This window comes from Jaculus jaculus, chromosome 20 (genome assembly GCF_020740685.1).
Source record: "Jaculus jaculus isolate mJacJac1 chromosome 20, mJacJac1.mat.Y.cur, whole genome shotgun sequence".
Lineage (NCBI taxonomy): Eukaryota > Metazoa > Chordata > Mammalia > Rodentia > Dipodidae > Jaculus > Jaculus jaculus.
The window spans coordinates 5,427,257-5,448,887 of record NC_059121.1 but is presented as its reverse complement, the minus strand read 5'-3'; the positions used below and the strand labels follow the sequence as shown (position 1 = coordinate 5,448,887).

At 46.8% G+C, this 21,631-nt stretch overlaps 1 protein-coding gene across 1 annotated transcript in view; it reads left to right on the top strand.

Moving 5' to 3' along the window:
- The first annotated feature begins 1,946 nt into the window (after positions 1–1,946).
- Positions 1,947–21,631, top strand: part of Chsy3 (chondroitin sulfate synthase 3) — a 288,533-nt gene continuing 268,848 nt past the window's right edge. The window contains exons 1-2 of the mRNA XM_004666114.2: positions 1,947–2,808; positions 5,171–5,454. Coding sequence (XP_004666171.1) covers positions 1,947–2,808; positions 5,171–5,454 — 1,146 coding nt within the window. The remainder of the gene's footprint in view (positions 2,809–5,170; positions 5,455–21,631) is intronic.

Below are 21,631 nucleotides of genomic sequence, written 5' to 3'. Positions count from 1 at the left end.
TGCTTGCTTGCACAGCCAGTGGCTGGCGTGGAAAGCATACTCCTTGGGGCTCCAGGCAGTCTTAAATGTTCCAGAGAGCCTGCCAAAAACCTCCCTGGATCGGGCCCTCATGTCTAATGCCATTCAATACCATCCTGTAGAGTCTGATGTATAAAGCAGACGCTGAGACCTGAAGAGGAGGGAGGCGCTCTGGATGTCCAAGGAGCCCTGCGCTCTCCCTAGTTAGAGACACCATCTTCAGAGGGAAAAGTTTCCACGCCACGCACGGTGACTACCTGAAAGTGATTTTGGCTAAGCCAATTTCACCTTCTTGATACTCCATGGCCAAAGATCTCTCTCTCCCCTCCCCCTAGGTAAAATGTCTCGTCATTGTCTTAGAACAGTTAGGAAGCAAAAACGAAAATTAGAAAATTAGAAGCAGCCAGGCGTGGTGGCGCACGCCTTTAAGCCCAGCGCTCAGGAGGCCAGAGGTAGGAGGATCTCGCCATGAGTTCGAGGCCACCCCGAGACTCCAGCTTGGACTAGAGTGAAACTCTACTTCGAAAAAACCAAAAAACAACTGAGAAATAATTTTTTTTAAAAAAAATTATGCTTTCTGATTTTATTTTCTGATTAAGTTTGCTTGGGTAAGAATTTCCTTAAGCTAAGGTTATTGGCCCAATGGACTTGTTCACATTCTTTTCATCATTGGTCAGTCCTATTTAGTCATTCTCCCACCAATACTGAAAATGATTCATGGCCCTTCTTCTACGTGAGAGACCAGGAGGAGAGCCAAGGAGGGGGTCTTTTGGAGGTCCCACGGTTCCTAAGTCAACAGGTGGCCAAGTACACAGTGGCTTACAAGTTCTTTGGGGAGTTGGAACAACGCCCACCCCCGCCCACCCGCGCTCACCCTCATTCTCCCAGCCTTTCAGAAAAACCTATTTCCAATTTCAGATTTTCTCAGGAGAGACTCAGAAGCGAGGATGCTCTGTGATCCCGGAGAAGGGGAGGGAGACGAAGGGCAGGGACCGGCACGGACAGTAGTTTTCCTGAGCTGCGAGCGGGACAGGACGTGGAGAGGGAAGGCGGGGCCCAGTGGCCACGGCTAAGCGCAACGGGAAAGGATGAAACCCGGGCGGCGAAAAGTGGCCTGCGGGCGGGAGTGGGGAAGGGTCACTCCAGGTCGTTAAGGGGCGAGTCCCCAAGGCGGATGCACACGCGTGCTGGGGGCTCGAGGGAAGGGGGTGGGAGCCGAGCGCGGCCCACGGAGGTCGGAGGAGCCGCGGTACCTGGAGGAGGATGCGGCGGAACCCCCCGACCCCAGTGCGCGCGCGCGGGCGCGTGTGGTGGGCACGGGAACGCGGTGCCAGGATGGGCGGGACCGGACCGGGATTGGGATGGAGTAAGAGCCTTGGCCACGGGGCGGCCCTCCGCGGACATCTATCTGTCCCTTCCGGAGAGGAGGCGCGGGTGCGCACTGGGCAAGTGGGGGACGGATGCGTCCCAGGGTTGGTGATGGGCGGGGGCTGGGGGGGGCAGACATCCCAGCCCGCGCTTCCCACGCCCGGCAGCCGCGCTGGCCGTGGCTCCTCCCTCGGAGCGGGGAAGGCGGAGGCTCGGGCGGAGGGAGGGACCCGGCGCGCCAGTGACTGGGTGGCAGCCGGGCGGACGCGTCGCCGCTCCTCCTTCTCCTCCTCCTGCGGCTCCTCCGGGCCGCAAGTTTCACTGCCGAGCCCTCGTTCGGAGCTCCATCGGTTCCCCAGGGAGGAGGAGGAGGAGGAGGAGTGGGGGGCGGGAGGGAGGGGGACTTGAGGACAGGACGGAGGGGAGGGTGGGTGTGGGAAAAGGCAGAGCGGAGGAGGGGCGGGCGCGAACCCGGGGACCCCTCCTCTCCCCGAGCGAGCGAGCGAGCGCGCGCGGGCTGCCCGGCTGGCGCGCGGGCGCGCGGGCTCCGAAGCTCCGCGATGGCCGTGCGCTCTCGCCGCCCGTGGATGAGCGTGGCGCTGGGGCTGGTGCTGGGCTTCACGGCCGCGTCGTGGCTCATCGCCCCGCGGGTGGCCGAGCTGAGCGACAGGAAGCGGCGCGGCGGCTCCAGCCTCTGCTCCTACCGCGGCCGTTCGGCCGCCGGGGCTCGCGCGGGCGCGCAGCAGTCCCCCCTCCAGTCCCGGCCGCGCCGGCTGCAGGAGCCATCGTCGTCTTCGTGGTCGCCGCCCCCTCCGGGGCAGCCTGAGCTCCCCGGGCCACCGCTGCCCGACGTGGCACCCGGAGTGACCGCTTTCCCGAGCGCTGCCCAGTTAAGGCCACCGCCGGCGCCGCTGTCGCAGAGGCGGAGGGGACGCGGTGCCGCCGAAGGCGCCGCGGCGCTTCCCGGAGCTCCTGTGGTCCGCGGCGCCGAGGAGGAAGGGGAGGATGGGGGCGCGGCCGGTCGGCGGCGCCCCGGGGGGGCACGGCTCTGGAGCAGTCACAACGGCAGCGGGCACGGGGGTGCCACCGCCCCGAGCGCCCGACCCCGGGACTTCCTGTACGTGGGGGTGATGACCGCGCAGAAGTTCCTGGGCAGCCGCGCGCTGGCGGCGCAGCGGACCTGGGCACGCTTCATCCCCGGCCGCGTGGAGTTCTTCTCCAGTCAGCAGCCTCCTCCCGATGCCAGCCGGGGCCAGTCCCAGCCGCCGCCGCCGCCACCCCTGCCTGTCATCGAGCTGCCCGGGGTGGACGACTCCTACCCACCCCAGAAGAAGTCCTTCATGATGATCAAGTACATGCACGATCACTACTTGGACAACTACGAGTGGTTCATGCGCGCAGACGACGATGTCTACATCAAAGGTGACCTCCCTCCCCGGGGCTGGGCTGTCCCACCTGCCCACCTCCTGAGCCCTTTCCTGGCCACCGAGCCCCAGTCCCTCTGGTGCTTGGATGCCAGCCTGGGCTTTAGGCTTCTGCAGTCCCCCACCCTTGCTAGCTCCTGCCTTTCCTCCCCCCATTTTTTTTCCCCTGCAGTCTAGATTCCCCCTTTGCTACCTGCCCGTTTTATTGACCTTCCTTCCTCCTCTGTCTTTTCTTCCACCTGGCTCTGGTTTTTACCGTACCCTGTGCTTCAAATGACAGAAGGCTGCTCTTCTGAGCCTTTCCAAAAGCGCTATTCCCATTCTGCTCCCCTCTGGAAGCAGCCTTCCTCCCGCCCCCTCCCGTAAGGTGGTGGTCGTTTCCAAAAGAGGCCCGGAGGGGCGTGTCCTGGGTGGAGGATGGCCAGCCGTAAGGATGCTGGCCACGGTCAGTCTGGGGCTCCTTTGTTGCAGCGTGGGAGAGCGTACATTATAAGAGTCCAGAAGGGAGGTGTCCTCTCCGGGCCTGTCTCCCTGTGCATCTCTCTCTCTTTCACTCCACTTCGCTGCACGCCCCGGGAGAGTTCCAGAGCACAGACACACCCCTCCGCTCCTTCCCAGCCTCAGCCTCACCTTCTAAACAACCCTCTCTTCTCCCGCCCCCCAAGCGATGAGTGGGGTGCCCCCTGAAAAAGGTCAGTTGGAGAGAGCAGGTCCAACGTGCCCATCGCATCACCTAAAAACCCTGGGAGCTGCAAGCTGTATGTACTGGGACACCTTAACCCTGGACCCTGTCCGGGGCATCTTGGTGGCCGCAATGACGCACATGGCTGAGAGGCTGGACATCTTAATCCAGAACCACAGGCAGCCACAGCAGGAGAAAACTTTGTCTGTGTCCAGGGAGTGCCCCGGGGGTGTTCAGCCCAAATTGTGGACAGCTCTGGCCAGAGGGTTTCTAAACTCGGTGGCTGCAAGTCCTTTAGAGCTCAGGGGTGAATCTTTGCAGCTCGGACAAGTGGACGCGGTGGCGTGGGGAAGGCTGCAAATGCAGGTTTATGCTGAAGGAATCCTGGGGTGCTTCCTACACTTGGAACTCCTTGCCTAAAGGGAGGCCGGGTAGTGTGAGAGCCTGTCACGCCTTTCCAGGGGGCACCCCGGGGAAAACAAGGGAGAAGGCTTCCTTTGGAAAGAGGAGTCCATCGGGTGCTCTCAGAGGTCTCCTGAGTTTGGGTTTAGAGGAGCAAAAAATAAAATAGTCCCTTCGAGCGTTGTTGAGGACAGGGCACACTGATAGTTAATTGCAAGGACAAGAATAGAACTTTTGTGACGGCGACGCTTGTGAACTCCGCAGTTTATCATTGACTCGAAGGAAAAACTGCTGCGTTCAGAGTACTGCCACTTTTGTTAATTTTTGCTTTCTGTTTCATGCTTTGTGGCACTTACATTTGAGCACGCAGATCTTCTCTTCTTGGGGGGAAAAAAAGTCACAGAAGTTTTCTGGTAGAGGGTCAGACTCCAGTCACTCAACTTCTGTCCTTGGTTTTAATGCTTTGAAGTATTGTCCAGAATGTTGAAACGCCCTATCCATTTCTATTAGAAATAAAAAAAATGTTTTGTGTCGGGGCCCCAGAGATAGTAAAGAAACTTGCTACTGCGGTGTCTCAGCTTGATGTAGTGCAGCTGGCTGGAAATACGAAGGTGGCTCTGTTTAATCTGATGTATTGCTGGGTGTAAAACATCACGTGCTTTTGAACTGTTTGAGCCGTGGAATTTACTTTTTATAAACCCTTTTCCTGCTAGACTTACCAACCATAAGTGGATCAATTACATTTTGATTTTTAGTGCTTATGTTTGTTCTAAAATAATTCTTTTCCAAGTGAAATATCCAAGATAAATTTCATTCAAATACTCCTGAAAATTATGTGTTGCAAACAAAGTTTAGTTAACAACAAATGCATAAGTCGGTTAGCAGAAAAAAAAAACATTGAATATCAACAACCCGCCAAAGCAATATTAAACTTTAATATTTAATATTATTTTATGTTCTTGGGATTTTTGTGCCATCAAATGTACTAGGAAACCAGTCTTTATTCTCCTTATCACCCTTGTACTTTTTACCAAAATATGGCGACTGTTAGACGTGTCTTGTTGTGATCTTGACTGGTTGCTGAAGTGTTTTATTCAGATTATTAAATAACTGTAAATTAGAATCATAAAAATGTTAGTCTACTAGGAGTGAGTTTTCTTGTTGTAGATTGTAGAAGACACGTCAGGAGTTCGAGAGCCACCTCGGAGCTCCTGTTCTGCCCCTTGTAATGCCCAAACGACGGTGGTGGTCAGTCACCTTTGCTTTCCGTTTGTAGGTGACAAGTTGGAAGAGTTTCTTCGATCACTGAATAGCAGTAAGCCCCTCTACCTGGGACAGACTGGCCTTGGCAATGTGGAGGAGCTCGGGAAGCTGGGGCTGGAGCCCGGGGAGAACTTCTGCATGGGGGGACCTGGCATGATCTTCAGCCGCGAAGTGCTCAGGCGCATGGTGCCGCACATCGGGGAATGCCTCCGGGAGATGTACACCACCCACGAGGACGTGGAAGTTGGGAGGTGTGTCCGCCGCTTCGGGGGGACCCAGTGTGTCTGGTCGTATGAGGTAAGTCTTGGGCTGTGCTCAAAATATTCGTGAAGTTTTATTTTTTATTCTTTTTTTTTGAGGTAGGGTCTCGCTCTAGCCCAGGCGGACCTGGAATTCCTTATGCAGTCTCAGGCTGGCCTCGAACTCATGGCGATCCTCCTGTCTCATTCTCCTGAGGGTTGGGATTAAAGGTGTGCGCCACCATTTTGCCCTCCGTTTGGTCTTTATTTATTAATTATGGACACACTTAGTGTGGGGACATTGTGACTTGGTGCCATCCTTTCCCTCAACCCTGCCCTCCTTGTGCTGGGGATCCTCTTCGTGGGGATGCAAGAATTCACCACGGGGTTGTTGTGGGCGCAGCAGGTCATTGATGGGGGAAGGCAGTGCCTCTGGGCATGATGTCTCAACTTGTGTCTCTTACAGTCTTTTCTCCCCCTCTTCCACAAAATTCCCTGAGCCTTGGTGAGTGAGTTTTAAGTCTACTTCAGTGATGAGCTCTTAGGAGCCTCTGGATCTCTGCTTAGGTAGGAGTGGGGTGTCCTCAGGGTCTGTCTCCTTCACCCTGGTGCTGATTGTCAGGCTCACCATGGGAGCAGCTCTCTTGCTGGTCTCCCCACTTCTCTGTGGTTGCAGCTGGCGTTTGGCTGAGATGCGAGGGGTCCTTTATCTCCGTGGGTCTCGCTAACTTCTGAAAAAGAAAAAAAAACACATTCTCCAAAGGAGAGTGGAGTTTTTATGCCTGTCATTTCACAGTTTGGAGTCGTGGTCCTTCCTATTGTCCTGTGTCTTTACTTAACTTAGAAATGATGGCAGCAGACTTTCTGGAAGTCGGGGTGATTGTGAAAAATACCTCTCTTTCTAGATCTACGGCCTGTCTGAGTCCTTTCACCTTAAGCAGATATATGGTCATGTCTCCACCAGATGCTGTTTACCCCATTCCCTCCGTTTGCATTGGTGGTGTTTATAAAAGTGCATTCATTTCATAACAAGAGGATCAAGTTTTGTGTCTTCCATTGCAATCTTTATCATTTGGTATGGTTTTGCCAGTCATCCACTATTCTTTCCTTCCCTCCTGCCTGCCCTCCTTTCCTTCTTTCCATCTTTCCTTCCTTCCTTCCTTCTTTCCTTTCTTCCTTCCTTCCTTTCCTTTCCTCCTTCCTTCCATCTCTTCCTCCTTTCCTCCTTTCCTTTCTTTCTTAGTTGTTTATATGATGTCATCTCTTTGATTTCACCTGGCTAAAATTTGAAGTTTCCTTGGAGAAGTTCAAGTAGGAATTGAACATATTTTAAAACTATAGGGAAGGTCAACTAATGATAGATTTCCTTTCAACATTTTGTTTATTTATTTAAGAGAGAGAGAGAGAAAAAAAATGGGCACAACAGGGCCTCTAGCCACTGCAAATGAACTCCAGGCCCATGCGCTACGCTATCTTGTATATCTGGCTTTATGTGGGTAGTGGGGAATTGAACCTGGGTCCTTTGGCTTTGCTGGTAAGCACCTCTACAGCTGAGCCATCGGTCCAGCCCCCTTTCATTGTGTTAACTGCTCTGTTTGAATTATCTGGAGGGAAAAGTTCTGAGGATGTTATGTGGCTGTTTATTATTATTATTTTTTTATCTGTTCTCTACACTTTGTTTTTGTCTCTCCTTATGGCAATAGCTTAACACTAAGCCATCTCTTCAGCCCACAGTAAGAATTATTTAATGGGAGTTATGAACTATTATGTCATTGAAACAATTAGGGTTTTTGCAATGTGTGTTTGTGTGTGTCATAGTGGTGTGTGTGTGTGTGTGTGTGATAGGTCCTATACACTCAGGGGGAGGCCAGAGGAGAGCCTTGGGTCTTCCACCTTACTTCCTTGAGACAAAATCTGTGTCTGAACCTGGAGTTCTCTGCTTTTCGGCTACATGGTGATCCTCCTGTCTGTGCCATCCCTGGGCATTGCGGGTTCCTGGAGTCTGCCCAGTTTTCCATTTGGATGTTGGGGCCCCCATGCTTGGACAGTAAGCGCTGTAACTCACTGAGCAACCTGCCCAGCCCCGGAGGCAATTCGTTTTGTAAAATACTTTGGATTTTCTTTTTTCTTTCAGAATTGGTTTTTAAATGAAATCAACAGTTATTTTAACATAGCTGTTGATAGGTCAAGATGGGCTTCTCAAAATGGAGTCACCAAAGACAGCGGGATGGTGACAGACCCAAGGAAGCTGGTCATCCGCATTCTTGAAGGAACTGCCCAGCCATTATCCCTTCCTTGCCTAATAAATGCCCCCAGGTCATGATTTCCCGCCCTTCCATCTTGTAAGTGCCTGGTTGCTATTCTCATGTCACACCCTGGTGATCTTAGATCTTCCCTAAGGAAACCTTTGTGTTTTTTTTTACTTCTTCTCCCTTCCTCACCTTCCCCCAGCTGAAGAGCTAATGTCTTCCACTGTCCACGAACGCAGGTTGGCTGTGCACCGCTCCCGAGGGTCAGGCCTGGCGGCTCATGCTTTTCCGTCTTTGTCTCAGCGTGGCCTCCATGGCCTTGGGCACTCGTGAACCTTTCCGTTGTCCAGAAAGATCATTCTAGTAAAAGTTGATTTAACCTTTAAATAATGCATTGCACCTTTCAGTATAGTTTGGTTTCTTCCACGTGGGTTGAATTCTGTGCCCAGTGAGTACCTCTGAAAGCAGCAGGGGAACCCCTTTGTTTTTCTTCAGGGGTTTCATGCTGTACAAGAAATGTCTTAAGAAAACACATTCCGTGTGAAGAAGTCATTAAACCTCAAAGATACGCAGTTTGTTGATTTTTTTTTCAGAAATACAATGTCTCCTTAGTTAATTTTTATAAAATATATTTTATTACTTATTTGAGAGAGAGAATGGGTGCACCAGGGCCTCCAGTCACTGCAAATGAACTCCAGATGCATGCCCCCCTTTGTGCATCTGGCTTACCTGGGTCGTGGGGAATCGAACCTGGGTCCTTAGGTTTTGCAGGCAAACGCCTTAACCACTAAGCCATCTCTCCAGCCCTCCTTAGTTAATTTTCTTCCTTTTATGCTTTCGGGGAAGTATTTTGAATAATTACTGCACACAGTGAAAATTATTGATAAGTAGTTATTTGGAATATGCATTGTGAAAATTAAGATGATTAGATAGCTGATTTCTTCTGACAACAAAATAGTAATTTTTTTCTGTCATCAGATGATGCTGTAGCCAGGCATGTCAGAACATTCTAGAATCCCAACATTTGCACAGCTGAGATAGTGGTGTTGTGAGTCCCAGGACAACCTGGCCTGGGCTGTCAGACTCTCTCAGAAACAAAAGGACTATCCGAGCGCGGTGGCGCACGCCTTTAGCCCCAGCACTCAGGAGGCAGAGGTAGGAGGATTGTAGTGAGTTCGAGACCACCCTGAGACTCCATAGTGAGTTCCAGGTCAGCCCAGGCAAGAGCGAGATCCTACCTTGAAGAAACAAACAAAACAAAACAACAACAACAAAAGAACACAACAGCAATCTGTAGAAGAAAATTCACATTAATTCAGAATAGGTAATTAAAACATTTCTTTTGAAACCATCTGAGTGATCTTAAGTAGTTAATGTACAAAAATTAGCTCACACTGTTTACATGGAGATATTTTGCAGACAATCCCGAATGGATTAATAACAATAAAATTCGTCTATATAAAAAATAAACTAAAAATAACGTATGCTGTTTGTTATTAAACATTATGTTTAATGTCCTTCACATTTTCCTTGATTCTGCTATGAATGTTTAGTCTTTACCTTGAAGTTCTAAGAGAGTAAAATAAATACACCAAGTGGCCTGCAGGCTTAAGAATTAACTAAATGGGGCTGTAGAAATGGCTTAGTGGTTAAGCGCTTGCCTGTGTAGCCTAAGGACCCCGGTTCAAGGCTTGATTCCCCAGGACCCACGTTAGCCAGATGCACAAGGGGCACATGTGTCTGGAATTTGTTTGCAGTGGCTGGAGGCCCTGGCGCACCCATTCTCTCTCTCTCTCTCTGTGTCTCTTTCTCTCCCTGTCACTCTCAAATAAATAAAAATAAAAAAATTAAATAAATTGCATTACAAGTGACTAAGCATTTTAACTTAATTTAATTTATTTATTTGAGAAGGGGGATATGAAGAGAAAAAGAGAATGGGTATGCCAGGGACTCTAGCCACTGTAAATGATTTCCAGATGTATGCACCTCCTTGTGCATCTGGCTTTACATGGGCACTGGAGAATCAAACCCAGATCCGTAGGCTTTGCAGGCAAGGGCCTTAACTCCTGAGTCATCTCTCCAGCCCACAAATGACTTAATTTTCAAGGAGTACAGGTGTGAGATACTAAGTAAAAAAAAATCATTATACATATATATATATGTATATACACATATATATATTTTAAAGGAATCCTAAACAGGTCAGACTGTCATAAAGAAAAAAATTAGATAAATTCCAATATTCCTTTCCAGAACTATAACCCCTTTTAGTGAGTTTGTTTTAAAGTCTCAGTGTAAAAGGAAGTCAGTCAGGTCCAATTCTGCCATCGGGGTCAGGAGTCAGGAGCATGTAGGAATTCATTTCTTAGGGCAACGGGAAGCTTCTCTGCGGGTGAGGTTTTGAAACAGTGATGTGCTTCCCTCAGTCTTTCCTCACCGTAAGCTCTGGACAAACGTGTGTTGATAGTTGGCTTCCGTCGTAGTCTCTGGAATGAACCTCCAAACCAGGCACGTTTACGGGAGGAAGGCATGTATTAAAGCTTACGGATCCGGGGGAAGTTTCACAGTGATGGAAAAAGAACAAATCCACCACCAAAAACCGGCAGCCAAGACAGCAAGGAGCCCAGGCCAGACTCTGACACTCTGCATACCTTAGGCTGGAATTCAGATCCACCCCCAGCAACACCTGAGGGCTGGATCCCAAGATCTCTTCCTTAGGGACACCTGCTTCTGCCTGGTCTCTGTCTTCCCCACTGGGATCGAAGCCTGCCGTTTTCAAGCTGTTGATAATCTACATACTTCCCAAAGTCATATTTCTGGAAAAAACCGTCCTGTTCAGTTCATCCGGTGTTAGCATGTGTGGGCACCTGCCGTGGGCTAATGTCACGTGTTCCTGTGAGTCTTGTCTCGGGGGCTTTTCTAGAGCTGCCGTCTGACAGCCTCGGAGGCTGCACATGGTTTGCCACATTGTTTGGTGCTTGGAGTATTTTTAAAGTTTTTGTTTGTGTGGCTTTTTTTTTTTTTTTTTTTGGTTGTTTTCTTTTCTGATTCCTTTTGCAGAGGCAAGCAATTTTCAGTTCTCTTTCTCACCTGTCAGACACCAGCCTAGTGTGGCTTTGTGGATTTGTGTTAACCTGCTGGCCCATGCAGGCAAAATTTGAGCTTTCTTTGATCCAGGTAATCCTTATATTACAAATTTCCTAACATGATTCTCTATAAAAATGAACTTTAAAAAATATATATATATATTTTTTTGGTTTTTCGAGGTAGGGTCTCACTCTGGCTCAAGCTGACCTGGAATTCACTATGCAGTCTCAGGGTGGCCTGGAACTCACGGCGATCCTCCTACCTCTGCCTCCCGAGTGCTGGGATTAAAGGCTTGCGCCACCATGCCCGGCTAATATATTTTTATTTATGAGAGACACACAGAGAGATATGAATGGATGAGTATGCCAGGACCTTCTGCCACTGTAAATGAACTCCAGCTGCATGAGCTACTTTGTGCATCTGGCTTTTCGTGGGTACTGGGGAATAGAACCTAGGTCATCAGCTTTTGCAAACAAGTGCCTCATCTGCTGAGCCACCTCTCCAGTCTGATTTTCCTCTTTTCTTTCTTTAAGTATTTTATTTACTTATTATTTGAGAGAAAGGAAGATGCAGAGAAAGAAAGAGAATGGGCATGCCGGGCCTCCAACCACAAATTCCAGATGTGTGCACCCCCCCTTGTGCATCTGGCTTACGTGGGTCCTGGGGAATCGAACCGGGGTCCTTAGGCTTCGTAGGCAAACACCTTAACCACTAAGCCGTTTCCCTAGCCCCCTCTTCTCTCTTTTCAAATTGAGGGTTTAGCTCTGTTGTCAACATGGTTTATCCCCACCAAGTAATTAATATGTGTGGTAAAGGATAAGACACAGATCTTGATCTAAAATTAACTCTTTCAGAAATCTCTTCTTGGTGTGATTCAATCGCACTTTGTTGTTTTTCACTCCCCTGAAAGCAGTGTGGCTCTCACACCTACATCTTCCACCTCCACCTCACTTGTCAGATGAACTCATCACACACTGACTGCAGGAAATTTCTCTGCCACCACACGGTTTTCTTTGTTGTTCCAAATAACATCATATTCTGAGTCGATGGCAGAGGAGAGCACAGTTGTTAAGTCCTCTGTGAGCTCAGTTAGTTAATCTTCACTGCTAACTGAGGTCTTGGTCATAGGAATTGAGACCGTTTATTCGTTTTAAGCAGATGCCTTCCAGCAATTGTGAAAATTGTTAAGTTTGATAGATGCCTCCTGGGAATCTGAGATAAACTGCATGGTAACATAAAAGACAATCTGCTACATTTTTGAGTACTTTTTCTCTTTCATAGATCACCAATATTCCAGTTTCTCAAAAAATTTGTCAGGTTTGATTCCGATTTCATTGGACTTGCTGTTTGACTTGAGAAACACTAATTTCAGTTGCGTGTTACTTAATCTATTAGTTTTCAAAATACAAAGAAGTGCGTTATATAACTATATTGCATTTTATTTTGATTACAGCACGTGCCACCACACTTGGCTCACCAAGGTTAACTTGTAAAACGATTTTTATTTATTTGAGACAGAGATAGATAATAGATAGATAGATATATAGATAGAGACAGAGAGAAAGAGAGAGGAAGAATATGGTCACTCCAGGGCCTCCTGCCACTGCGGATAACCTCCATGTGCATAAGCCACTTTGTTGGCCTTATGTGGGGACTGGAGAATCGAACCCAGGCCATCAGACTTTGCAAACAAGCACCTTCAACCACTGAGCAATCTCTCCAGGACCCCAAAGGTTAACTTTTAATGAAACATTTCGTTTAACAAACTTCATTAAAATTACAAGAAAGAAGAAATTGTGTTGAGTTATATGAGTAAAACATTTAAGGAAGTTGAAATATTGAGGGGTTGTACTGTTCTCTTTATTTACTGCTCCAAGCAAGGAACACTTTGGTCAAGGCCAAACTGCCTAGAAGTCAGTTGAATACTGATAAATATATAAACTTATTTTGTCTTGGGTTGGGGAGATGGCTCAGTGGTTAAGCCACTTGGCTGCAATGTTTAATGACTAGAGTTCAGTTCCCTAGTACCCACATAAAGCCAGATGTGCAAAGTGGTACATGCATCTGGAGTTTGCTTGCAGTGGCTGGAGGCCCTGGAGAGCCTGATTCTCTCTCCTTTCTCTCTCTCTCTCCCTTCTTCCCTCCCCTCTCTCCTTGAAAATAAATATATAAAGAAAGAAACTTATTTTGTCTTAGCAGGGTATTGGACATTTATGGTATAGCAAGTATGTTACAAGTTTTTAAATGAACTGAATAAAATTAACTTATTTTAAAAAAATCTAGCATGCCCTGTACTTAGAACTAGTTATTACTCATATTTTTTCTGAACGATACTGATTTCGTAGTTGCTTGAGATTCCAAAATCTTTATTCGTTGTTTGTAATTGTGGCAGCCGTACTCTTCACATTTGGTAATACCTGAAGTTTTCTTTTGACTTTTCGTCTATATTTAGTGCTCTGGCATCCCCAAGAGTTGATTTAAAATAAAAAGTTGAAGAAATCAGAAGAAAAAGAAAATGTGCAGAAAAATATGATGGAAACCGTAAAGATATTTGGTTAACATCAAAGAGAGCAGTAATATATCTGAATATTAGGACAGGACTCAAGAAAGAACAAAAGAAATAGAAGAGGTCCAGAAAGATGACTAAGTGGTTAAGGTGCTTGCCTGTAAAGCCATAGGATCCAGGTTCGATTCCCCAGGACTCATGTAAACCAGATTCACAAGGGGGCACATGCATCTGGAGTTTGTTTGCAGTGGCTGGGGAGTGGCACACTCATTCTCTCTCTCTCTCTCTCTCTCTCTCTCTCTCTCTCTCTTCCTGCCTAGTTCTCGCTCTCTCTCTCTCAAATAAATAATTAAATAAAAGTAAACCGTAGAAAAGGTAGGTTAGAGATGTAGCATTATCACGTCTTTAGCTACACCTCTAGAAAAGATAAACATTTAAATGAAAGCTGTATTTTAATAAGCTGAGGTCCTATAATACTGAAATGAACTTTGTATGAACTGGTGATAATTTAATGCCCATGATGAGTAGGTCTCATAAAACATGAGAAAATAAATGTATTTGTGGAGCACTTTTTATAAGCAGTGAGTAATCTGCGTTTCTTCTTTATGGGGTGAACAGGGAGGAGAAGTCTTTGGGCATGCAAACCATTCCTTGCCTTCAGTTCTGAAACCGTTTTGTGTTCCTATCTGAGCTGTCTAGACTCTGTCTCATGAAGGCCCTCATTGAGTCCAACTTAGGAATCCGTTTTAGAATAAGGATCCAGCTATTCTGTTTGAAGTCTTTTTTTTTTTTTTTTTTTTTTGGTTTTTTGAAGTAGGGTCTCACTCTGGTCCAGGCTGACCTGGAATTCACAGGGTGAATTCTCAGGGTGGCCTTGAACTCGTGGCAATCCTCTTACCTCTGCCTCCCAAGTGCTGGGATTAAAGGCATGCGCCACCACGCCCGGCTTGTTTGAAGTCTTAATTAGCAGCCACTTCTCTGTTTTTTAAACTTTTTTTTTTTTGAAAACGTTCATAAGTAGGGCAGGAGGGATGGCTTAGTGGTTAAGGCGCTTGCCTGCAAAGCCAAAGGACTCAGGTTCGATTCCCCAGGACCCAAAAACCAGATGCACAAGGGGGCGCACGTGTCTGGAGTTCATTTGCAGTGGCTGGAGGCCCTGGCACGCCCATTCTCTCTCTCTCTCTCTCTCTCTGTGTGTCCCTCTTTCTCTGTCAAATTAAAAAAAAAAAACTTTAAGTATAGACAATATAGAATGATCATAATTCCTTCCCACAACCCTCACTTTCCCTCCCAAATCCCCCCTCCACTGAACCCCTTCTTTCTAATTAGACTTTCTTCTACTTGATGTCACCATTTTTGTTTTTGTTTTTAAAAAAAATGTTTTATTATTTATTAGAGAGAGAGAGGAGCAAATAGGGAGAGAATAGGCACTCCAGGGCCTCCAGTTGCTACAAATGAACTCCAGATGCATGTGCCACCTTGCACATCTGCCTTACCTAAGTCCTGGGGAATTGAACCTGGGTCCTTTGGCTTTGTAGGCAAATTCTTTAACTGCTAAGCCATTTTTCCTGCTCTTTCTCTCTTTTGAGGTAGGGTCTCTCTCTAGCTCACGCTGATCTGGAATTCACTATGTAGTCTCAGGCTGACCTAGAACTCAGGACACTCCCCTACATTCTCCAGAGTGCTGGGATTAAAGACGTATGCCACCGTGCCCGGCTCAATGATGTCATCCTTTTGATTTCGTCCTGTCATGTAGGTCTTGTGCATGTAGTGTCAGCCACTCTGAGGTCATGAGTATCACGGCCACTTTGTGGCAGGCAGATGGCATTGTTAGCGCTCCTTCCCTTCCTTTGGCTCTTCCATTCTTTTTTTTTTTTATATATATATTTTTTGTTCATTTTTTATTTATTTATTTGAGAGCGACAGACACAGAGAGAAAGACAGATAGAGGGAGAGAGAGAGAATGGGCGCTCCAGGGCTTCCAGCCTCTGCAAACGAACTCCAGACGCGTGTGCCCCCTTGTGCATCTGGCTAACGTGGGACCTGGGGAGCCGAGCCTCGAACCGGGGTCCTTAGGCTTCACAGGCAAGCGCTTAACCGCTAAGCCATCTCTCCAGCCCATGGCTCTTCCATTCTTTCTACCACCTCAGCCTTGGAGGGTGCGGCAGAGATGTCTCACTCAGTGCTGAACACTCCACTGTCCCTTCTTCTCAGCACTCTGGGGAGTTTTGAGTCACCCCAGTGGCCACCGCCAACTGAAAAGAGAAGCTTTTCTAACCAAAATTGAGTGTAGCATTTATATACAGGCATAAACATAAGTGTTTTCCTGCTTGGTGAGCATAATACATGCATTGAGCTTGGCAACAGTAGTAACTTGCCCCCTAGGGCTTCTGACCTCAGTCATAAGCTTTTGTCTAGGTTTGCAGTACCAGGCAGGAATTGCCCCCCTCCTATGGAGCGGCCCTCAGTTCCAATCAGAGAGCAGTTAGTTTCCCTTTTGAATAGACATGCTACCATTGCACCAGTTAGTACTGGCTTGCTGGCTGTAGGGCTTGCAAGGCCGTTGCTGGTTAAGACTGTTGATGGCATTTCTGCCCCCACAGGCTGCGTAGCTCTTTCCAGCATCCTGACAGCTCGTCTACTTCCAGCTCAACTCCAGCTTGATTCCTCAGTGACCTGCAGCCCAAACATGTAGAGTCTTTAGCAATAGGGTCTTATCAGCTAGTTCTGGTGGGCCATCAAGAGCCTTGGCAGTGACCTGTACTTTTGGGGGGGCACCAGAGACCTCCCTGGCCAACCATTCATGGGAAGGCATACCACCCCGACACTGAAATTTTTCTAGTAAGAATATCAGTCGCTTCTCTAAAAGAGGATGGAAATGAAGGCATGTTAGTAACTTTGATGGTCTTAATCTACTTTTTTTTTTCCCCCTCAGTTACTTTCAGACCTAAACTAACTGCATTGCTGTCCTCTGGTTGTATAGCCTTAGACATGTATTTAACCTCTCTATTCCTAAACCGGGCGTGGTGGCACACGCCTTTAATCCCAGCACTCAGGAGGCAGAGGTAAGGAGGATCACTGTGAGTTCAAGGACACCCTGAGACTACATAGTGAATTCCAGGTCAGCCTGGACCAGAGTGAGACCCTACCTCGAAAAATTAAAAAAAAATAATAATTAAAAATAAAAAATAAATAAATAAATGACCTCTCCATTCCTTAGTTTCTTTATCTGTTGAATGCATTGTACCAGTGCTTCCTTAAGAGAACACAGAATGTACCAATGTGTACTGAAGCATCAGGGGACCTCTGTTACATCTTGCGTGTGTCCATCTGTCTGTCTGAGGCCAGAGGTCAGTGTCATTCTCCATTTAATTAATTAACTATTATTATTACTATTATTATTATTTCTTGCAAGGCAGAGTCTCCCTCTAGTCCAGGCTGACCTGGGATTCACTATGTAGTCTCAGGGTGGCCTCGAACTCACGGCGATCCTCCTGTCTGCCTCCCGAGTGCTGGGATTAAAGGCATGTGCCACCACGCCCTGCTTCTATTTTTGGCTTTTTGAGGTATGATCTCGCTCTAGCCAGTGCTGATTTAGAATTCACTATGTAGTCTCAGTGTGGCCTCCAGCTCACAGCGATCCTCCTAACTCTGCCTCCCAAGTGCTGGGATGAAAGGTGTGTGCCATCATGCCTAGCTTCCATTTTATTTTATTTATTTATTTATTTTTAATATTTTTGTTCATTATTTATTTATTTGAGAGTGACAGACACAGGGAGAAAGACAGATAGAGGGAGAGAGAGAGAATGGGCACGCCAGGGCTTCCAGCCTCTGCAAACGAACTCCAGACCCGTGCGCCCCCTTGTGCATCTGGCTAACGTGGGACCTGGGGAACTGAGCCTCGAACCGGGGTCCTTAGGCTTCACAGGCAAGCGCTTAACCGCTATGCCATCTCTCCAGCCCTCCATTTTATTTTTGAGGTGAGGTCTCTCTCTCTCTCTCTCTCAACTCAGAGCTCACTGATCAGCTTCACGGATTTTGCTTGTCTGTGCCTCCCCAGTGTTGGGTTATAAATTGGTGCCACTACACTTGGCATTTTACATGGGTGCTGGGAAGTTGCACTTGGTCTCTCTTGCTTGCACAGCAAGAATTCTACCTACTGAGCCATTTTCTCAGCCCCAACTCCTAGCCAATTTTGCAGAAGTAAAGTGGCACAAAATAGTGCCAACTGCACAGAGCTAGTGTGTGAAATAAAAAGGTCAATAGATTGGAAGTCCTTCAACAGTGCCTGGCACACAATAAACCATACATCAGTGTTAGCTGTTAATCATCCACGATTAATTTATTCAGCAAATACTTAAGATTCCCTAATACTTCAACCACCCTTCCAGGTCGTGGGGTTTCAGCAGTCAGAAACAGACATGAAAGTCCTTACCTTATTTTCTAGAGAAAGGAAAGGAAAGGAGAGGGCATTTGAAGGCTCAGTAATGCACGGTGTTGGATGCACAGTTTTAAATAGTGTGCTTAGTGGGCTCCGCCGTGGGGATGGCTTGCAAGCCAGGCAGATACCTGAGGCTGAAACATTCCAGCCAAGGAGCAGTTTACTTCAGAAGAGGCAAGCCAGGAGCCAGCCAGGAAGCAATGAAGACAGCTGAATGAGAGACCAGGAGAGCAGACCATGTGAGGTCCAAGAAGGCTTTGGATCTCTGTAAAAATTAAAAAAAAAAAAATGGAGGTGGGGGGTCGGTGAAGGAGAGATGGCTTAGCGGTTAAGGTGCTTGCCTGCAAAGGCAAAGGACCTCGGTTCGATTCCCCAGGACCCGCGAAAACCAGATGCACAAGGTGACGCTTGCATCTGGAGTTTGTTTGCAGTGGCTGGAAGCCCTGGCGTGCCCATCCTCTTTCTCACTCTGCCTCTTTCCCTCTCTCAAATAAATAAATAAAAATAAATAGAATATTAAAAAAGAATTAAGAACATTTATTTATTTATTTGCAATGTGGGGGCAATAGTCATACCAGAGCCTCCAAACGAACGCCAGGTGCATGGGCCACTCTGTGCTTCTGGCTTTACATGGGCACTGGGGAATAGAACTCTGGTCACTAGGCTTTGTAGGCAAGTGCCTTAACCGCTGAGCCATCTCTCCAGCCCTGTAAGAACTTTTAAGTAGAAAAGTAAATCCCCCACGTCTTAGAGAACTCGCCTAACTTAGATAGGAAAGAGTACAGGTTCACATGAGTGCAATCACATCACAAACATGCATTGGTTTGAAATGAACTTTTCCCCTAGGGGAAGAAATTATTGTTTAAATTTAAATAATTACATTACAACTGAGTATGGTGGTTAAGTAACTGTAGCCTCAGTGGTTCAGGGTCGGGAGGATCGTTTGGATCTCTGAATCTGAGGCCGGTCTGGGAAACAGGGTGGGCTCTCATCTCAAAAGAAAATACAAAATCTATCACCTCCATAGAATGATAGATTGGTTTGTTTAAGTTAATTTTTTAAAATACTTATTTGAGAGCAAGAGGGAGCGAGAGGAGAGGAGAGAGAGAGAGAGAGAGTGGAAAAGGGAGAAGGAGAAGGCAAGGGAAGGGGGGAGAGAGAGAGAGAAAATGCACATGCCAGGACCTTCAGCCACTGCAAATGAGCTCCAGATGCACGCACCATCTTGTGCATCTGGCTGATGTGGGTCCTGGGAAATCGAACCTGGGTTATTAGACTCTGCAGGCAGGCAAGTCCTTGAGCCATATCTCCAGCCCTAATTTTTTTTTCTTTTTGAGGTAGGGCCTGGCTCTAGTCCAGGTACACCTGGAATTCACTATATAGTCTCAGGGTTGGCCTTGAACCCACAGCGATCCTCCTACCCCTTGCCCCCCGAGTGCTGGGATTAAAGGTGTGTGCCACCCCGCCCAGCTAAGATTTTCGTTTTAGGAATTAATCCTTTAAAAAGCTATTTAAAATCTGGGCTGAGCAGATGGCTTAGTGGCTCAAGCACTTGATGGATGAGTATAAAAACCTGGCTTTGTATCCCCAGAACCCCTGTGAAGCTGGACATTGTTGCAGGTGTTTAGGCTCAGAACATACCTGACAGCGAGCCGGGAGGCGCAGACAGGAGTTTCCGCGGGAGCCTGTATTTAATAAATATTTTAAATAGCTTTCTAAAGGATTAATTCCTTTTTTAAATATATTTCGATGCATTTGAAAACATGTCCTTATACATATATTAAATACATGCACACACAGATGACTATTGGTTTCAGCAGGCTATTAAAGCAAATAACTAAACAACACATTAAATGCCAATATTATTCATAGACAGTGGAACATTCAGCATTCAAAAGAATGATCCTGTGTTGTGCAGGAAGTTACTCAAGATGTTTCATAAGCTGAAAGAAACCCAAGGTGCATAATTATAAACACAGAATGGTCAGATTTCACATTTTCATGAGATATTTCTTTTCTTAATATTTATTTATTTAATTAATTTTTATTAACATTTTCCATGGTTATAAAAAATATCCCATGGTAATACCCTCCCTCACCCTCCCCCACTTTCCCCTTTGAAATTCCATTCTCTGTCATATTACCTCCCCATCTCAATCATTGTACTTACATATATACAATACCAACCTATTAAGTACCCTCCTCCCTTCCTTTCTCTTCCCTTTATATCGCCTTTTTTTTTTTTTTTTTTTTTTTAATTTGAGAGCGACAGACACAGAGAGAAAGACAGATAGAGGGAGAGAGAGAGAATGGGCGCGCCAGGGCTTCTGCAAATGAATTCCAGACACGTGCGCCCCCTTGTGCATCTGGCTAACGTGGGACCTGGGGAACCGAGCCTCGAACCGGGGTCCTTAGGCTTCACAGGCAAGCGCTTAACCGCTAAGCCATCTTTTTAACTTTTTTTTAACTTACTGGCCTCTGCTAGTAAGTATTTTCCTTCTCATGCAGAAGCCCAATCATCTGTAGCTAGGATCCAAAGGATTAATTCTTAATTATACACAGTCGTATACAACAAGACTCTCTTCCAAGCATGGTGGAAGGCAAGGATAAATATCCTGTGTGGTCCTCTGCTCTCTACACACGTCGTGACATGCATGTGCCTGGACTCATACGTGTCTCAACCCCATCCCCCCCACCATAGACATTCTATTTAAAATTTAAGTCCTGTATAGTGACAGAAGCAAGCAATATTAGGAAATGGGTAAAAGTATTAATACTTGACAAGTATATTCAATTTAAAAACTTGTTTTTATTTATTTGAGAGAGAAAGAGACAGAGAGAAGGAATGGGCACACCAGGACCTCCAGCTGGTGCGAACGGACTCCATACACATGCGCCACCTTGTGCGTCTGGCTTATGTGGGTCCTGGGAAATTGAGCTGAGGTCCTTTGGCTTCGCAGCAACGTCTCTCCAAGCCCCAAAATTCAATTTTTGTTTTCCACCCACCCCTCATTGAAACATTAAAATAAAAGATTTTTAAAGACTTTCAAACAATATTTCCAGTTTCTCTGACTACCTCCAATACATAATATGCAGTATTCTAAATGCTACTTTTCCAGTTAACATTATTTCTAGTACTTACGGCATAGAAGCAGTGCCCCACCATTGAAGGCATGGTCCCAGCTGCTGGTACTGTTGGCATGTGATTGGGTATTGGGAGCCCTGGCCCTATCAGTGGATTAACCCAAGGGTGAGTTAGTAGCTGAGTTGTCAATTAAGAGGCAGAGCCTCATGGTGACTGGGGCATGCCTTTGGAAGACCTTCCTTCCTCCAGCCCCTTTCTCTCCCTCTCTGGACTTGCTGGGTATTTGGAGGTGAGCAACCATGGGACATGGGTTATAACCTCTGAAGCTGTGAGCAAAAATAAATCATTCTTCCGTTACAACTGTTTCTCTCAGGCATTTGTTACAGTGAAAAAAAAAACACTCAACTATAAGGACCATTATTTCTTTCTTTATTTTTACTTTTATTTTTAGAGACACAGAGAGAAAGAATTGGAAAGCCAGGGCCTCAGCCACTGCAGTCGAATGCCAGATGCTTGCGCCACCTAGTGGGAATGTGTGGCCTTGCGCTTGCCTCACCTTTGCGTATCTAGTTTACGTGGGATCTGGAGAGTCGAACCCTGGTCCTTAGGCTTTGCGGGCAAGCACTTTAACCACTAAGCCATCTCTCTGTCCTGGGATTATTCTTATGTCAGTTCCAGATATCATTTCTACTCTTTGTTTTAATGTGACCTAGAATTTTAAAATAATTGAATTGTTTGAAAAGAAGTTATGCATTTCTGGAATAATAAAAGAAAAAAAAAACATGCTATAGTATCCTCAAGTCAGTGGACACCTGCAGACTCCCACATTTATAAATGGCTCCCCCCACAAAATACACAAGCTCTTGA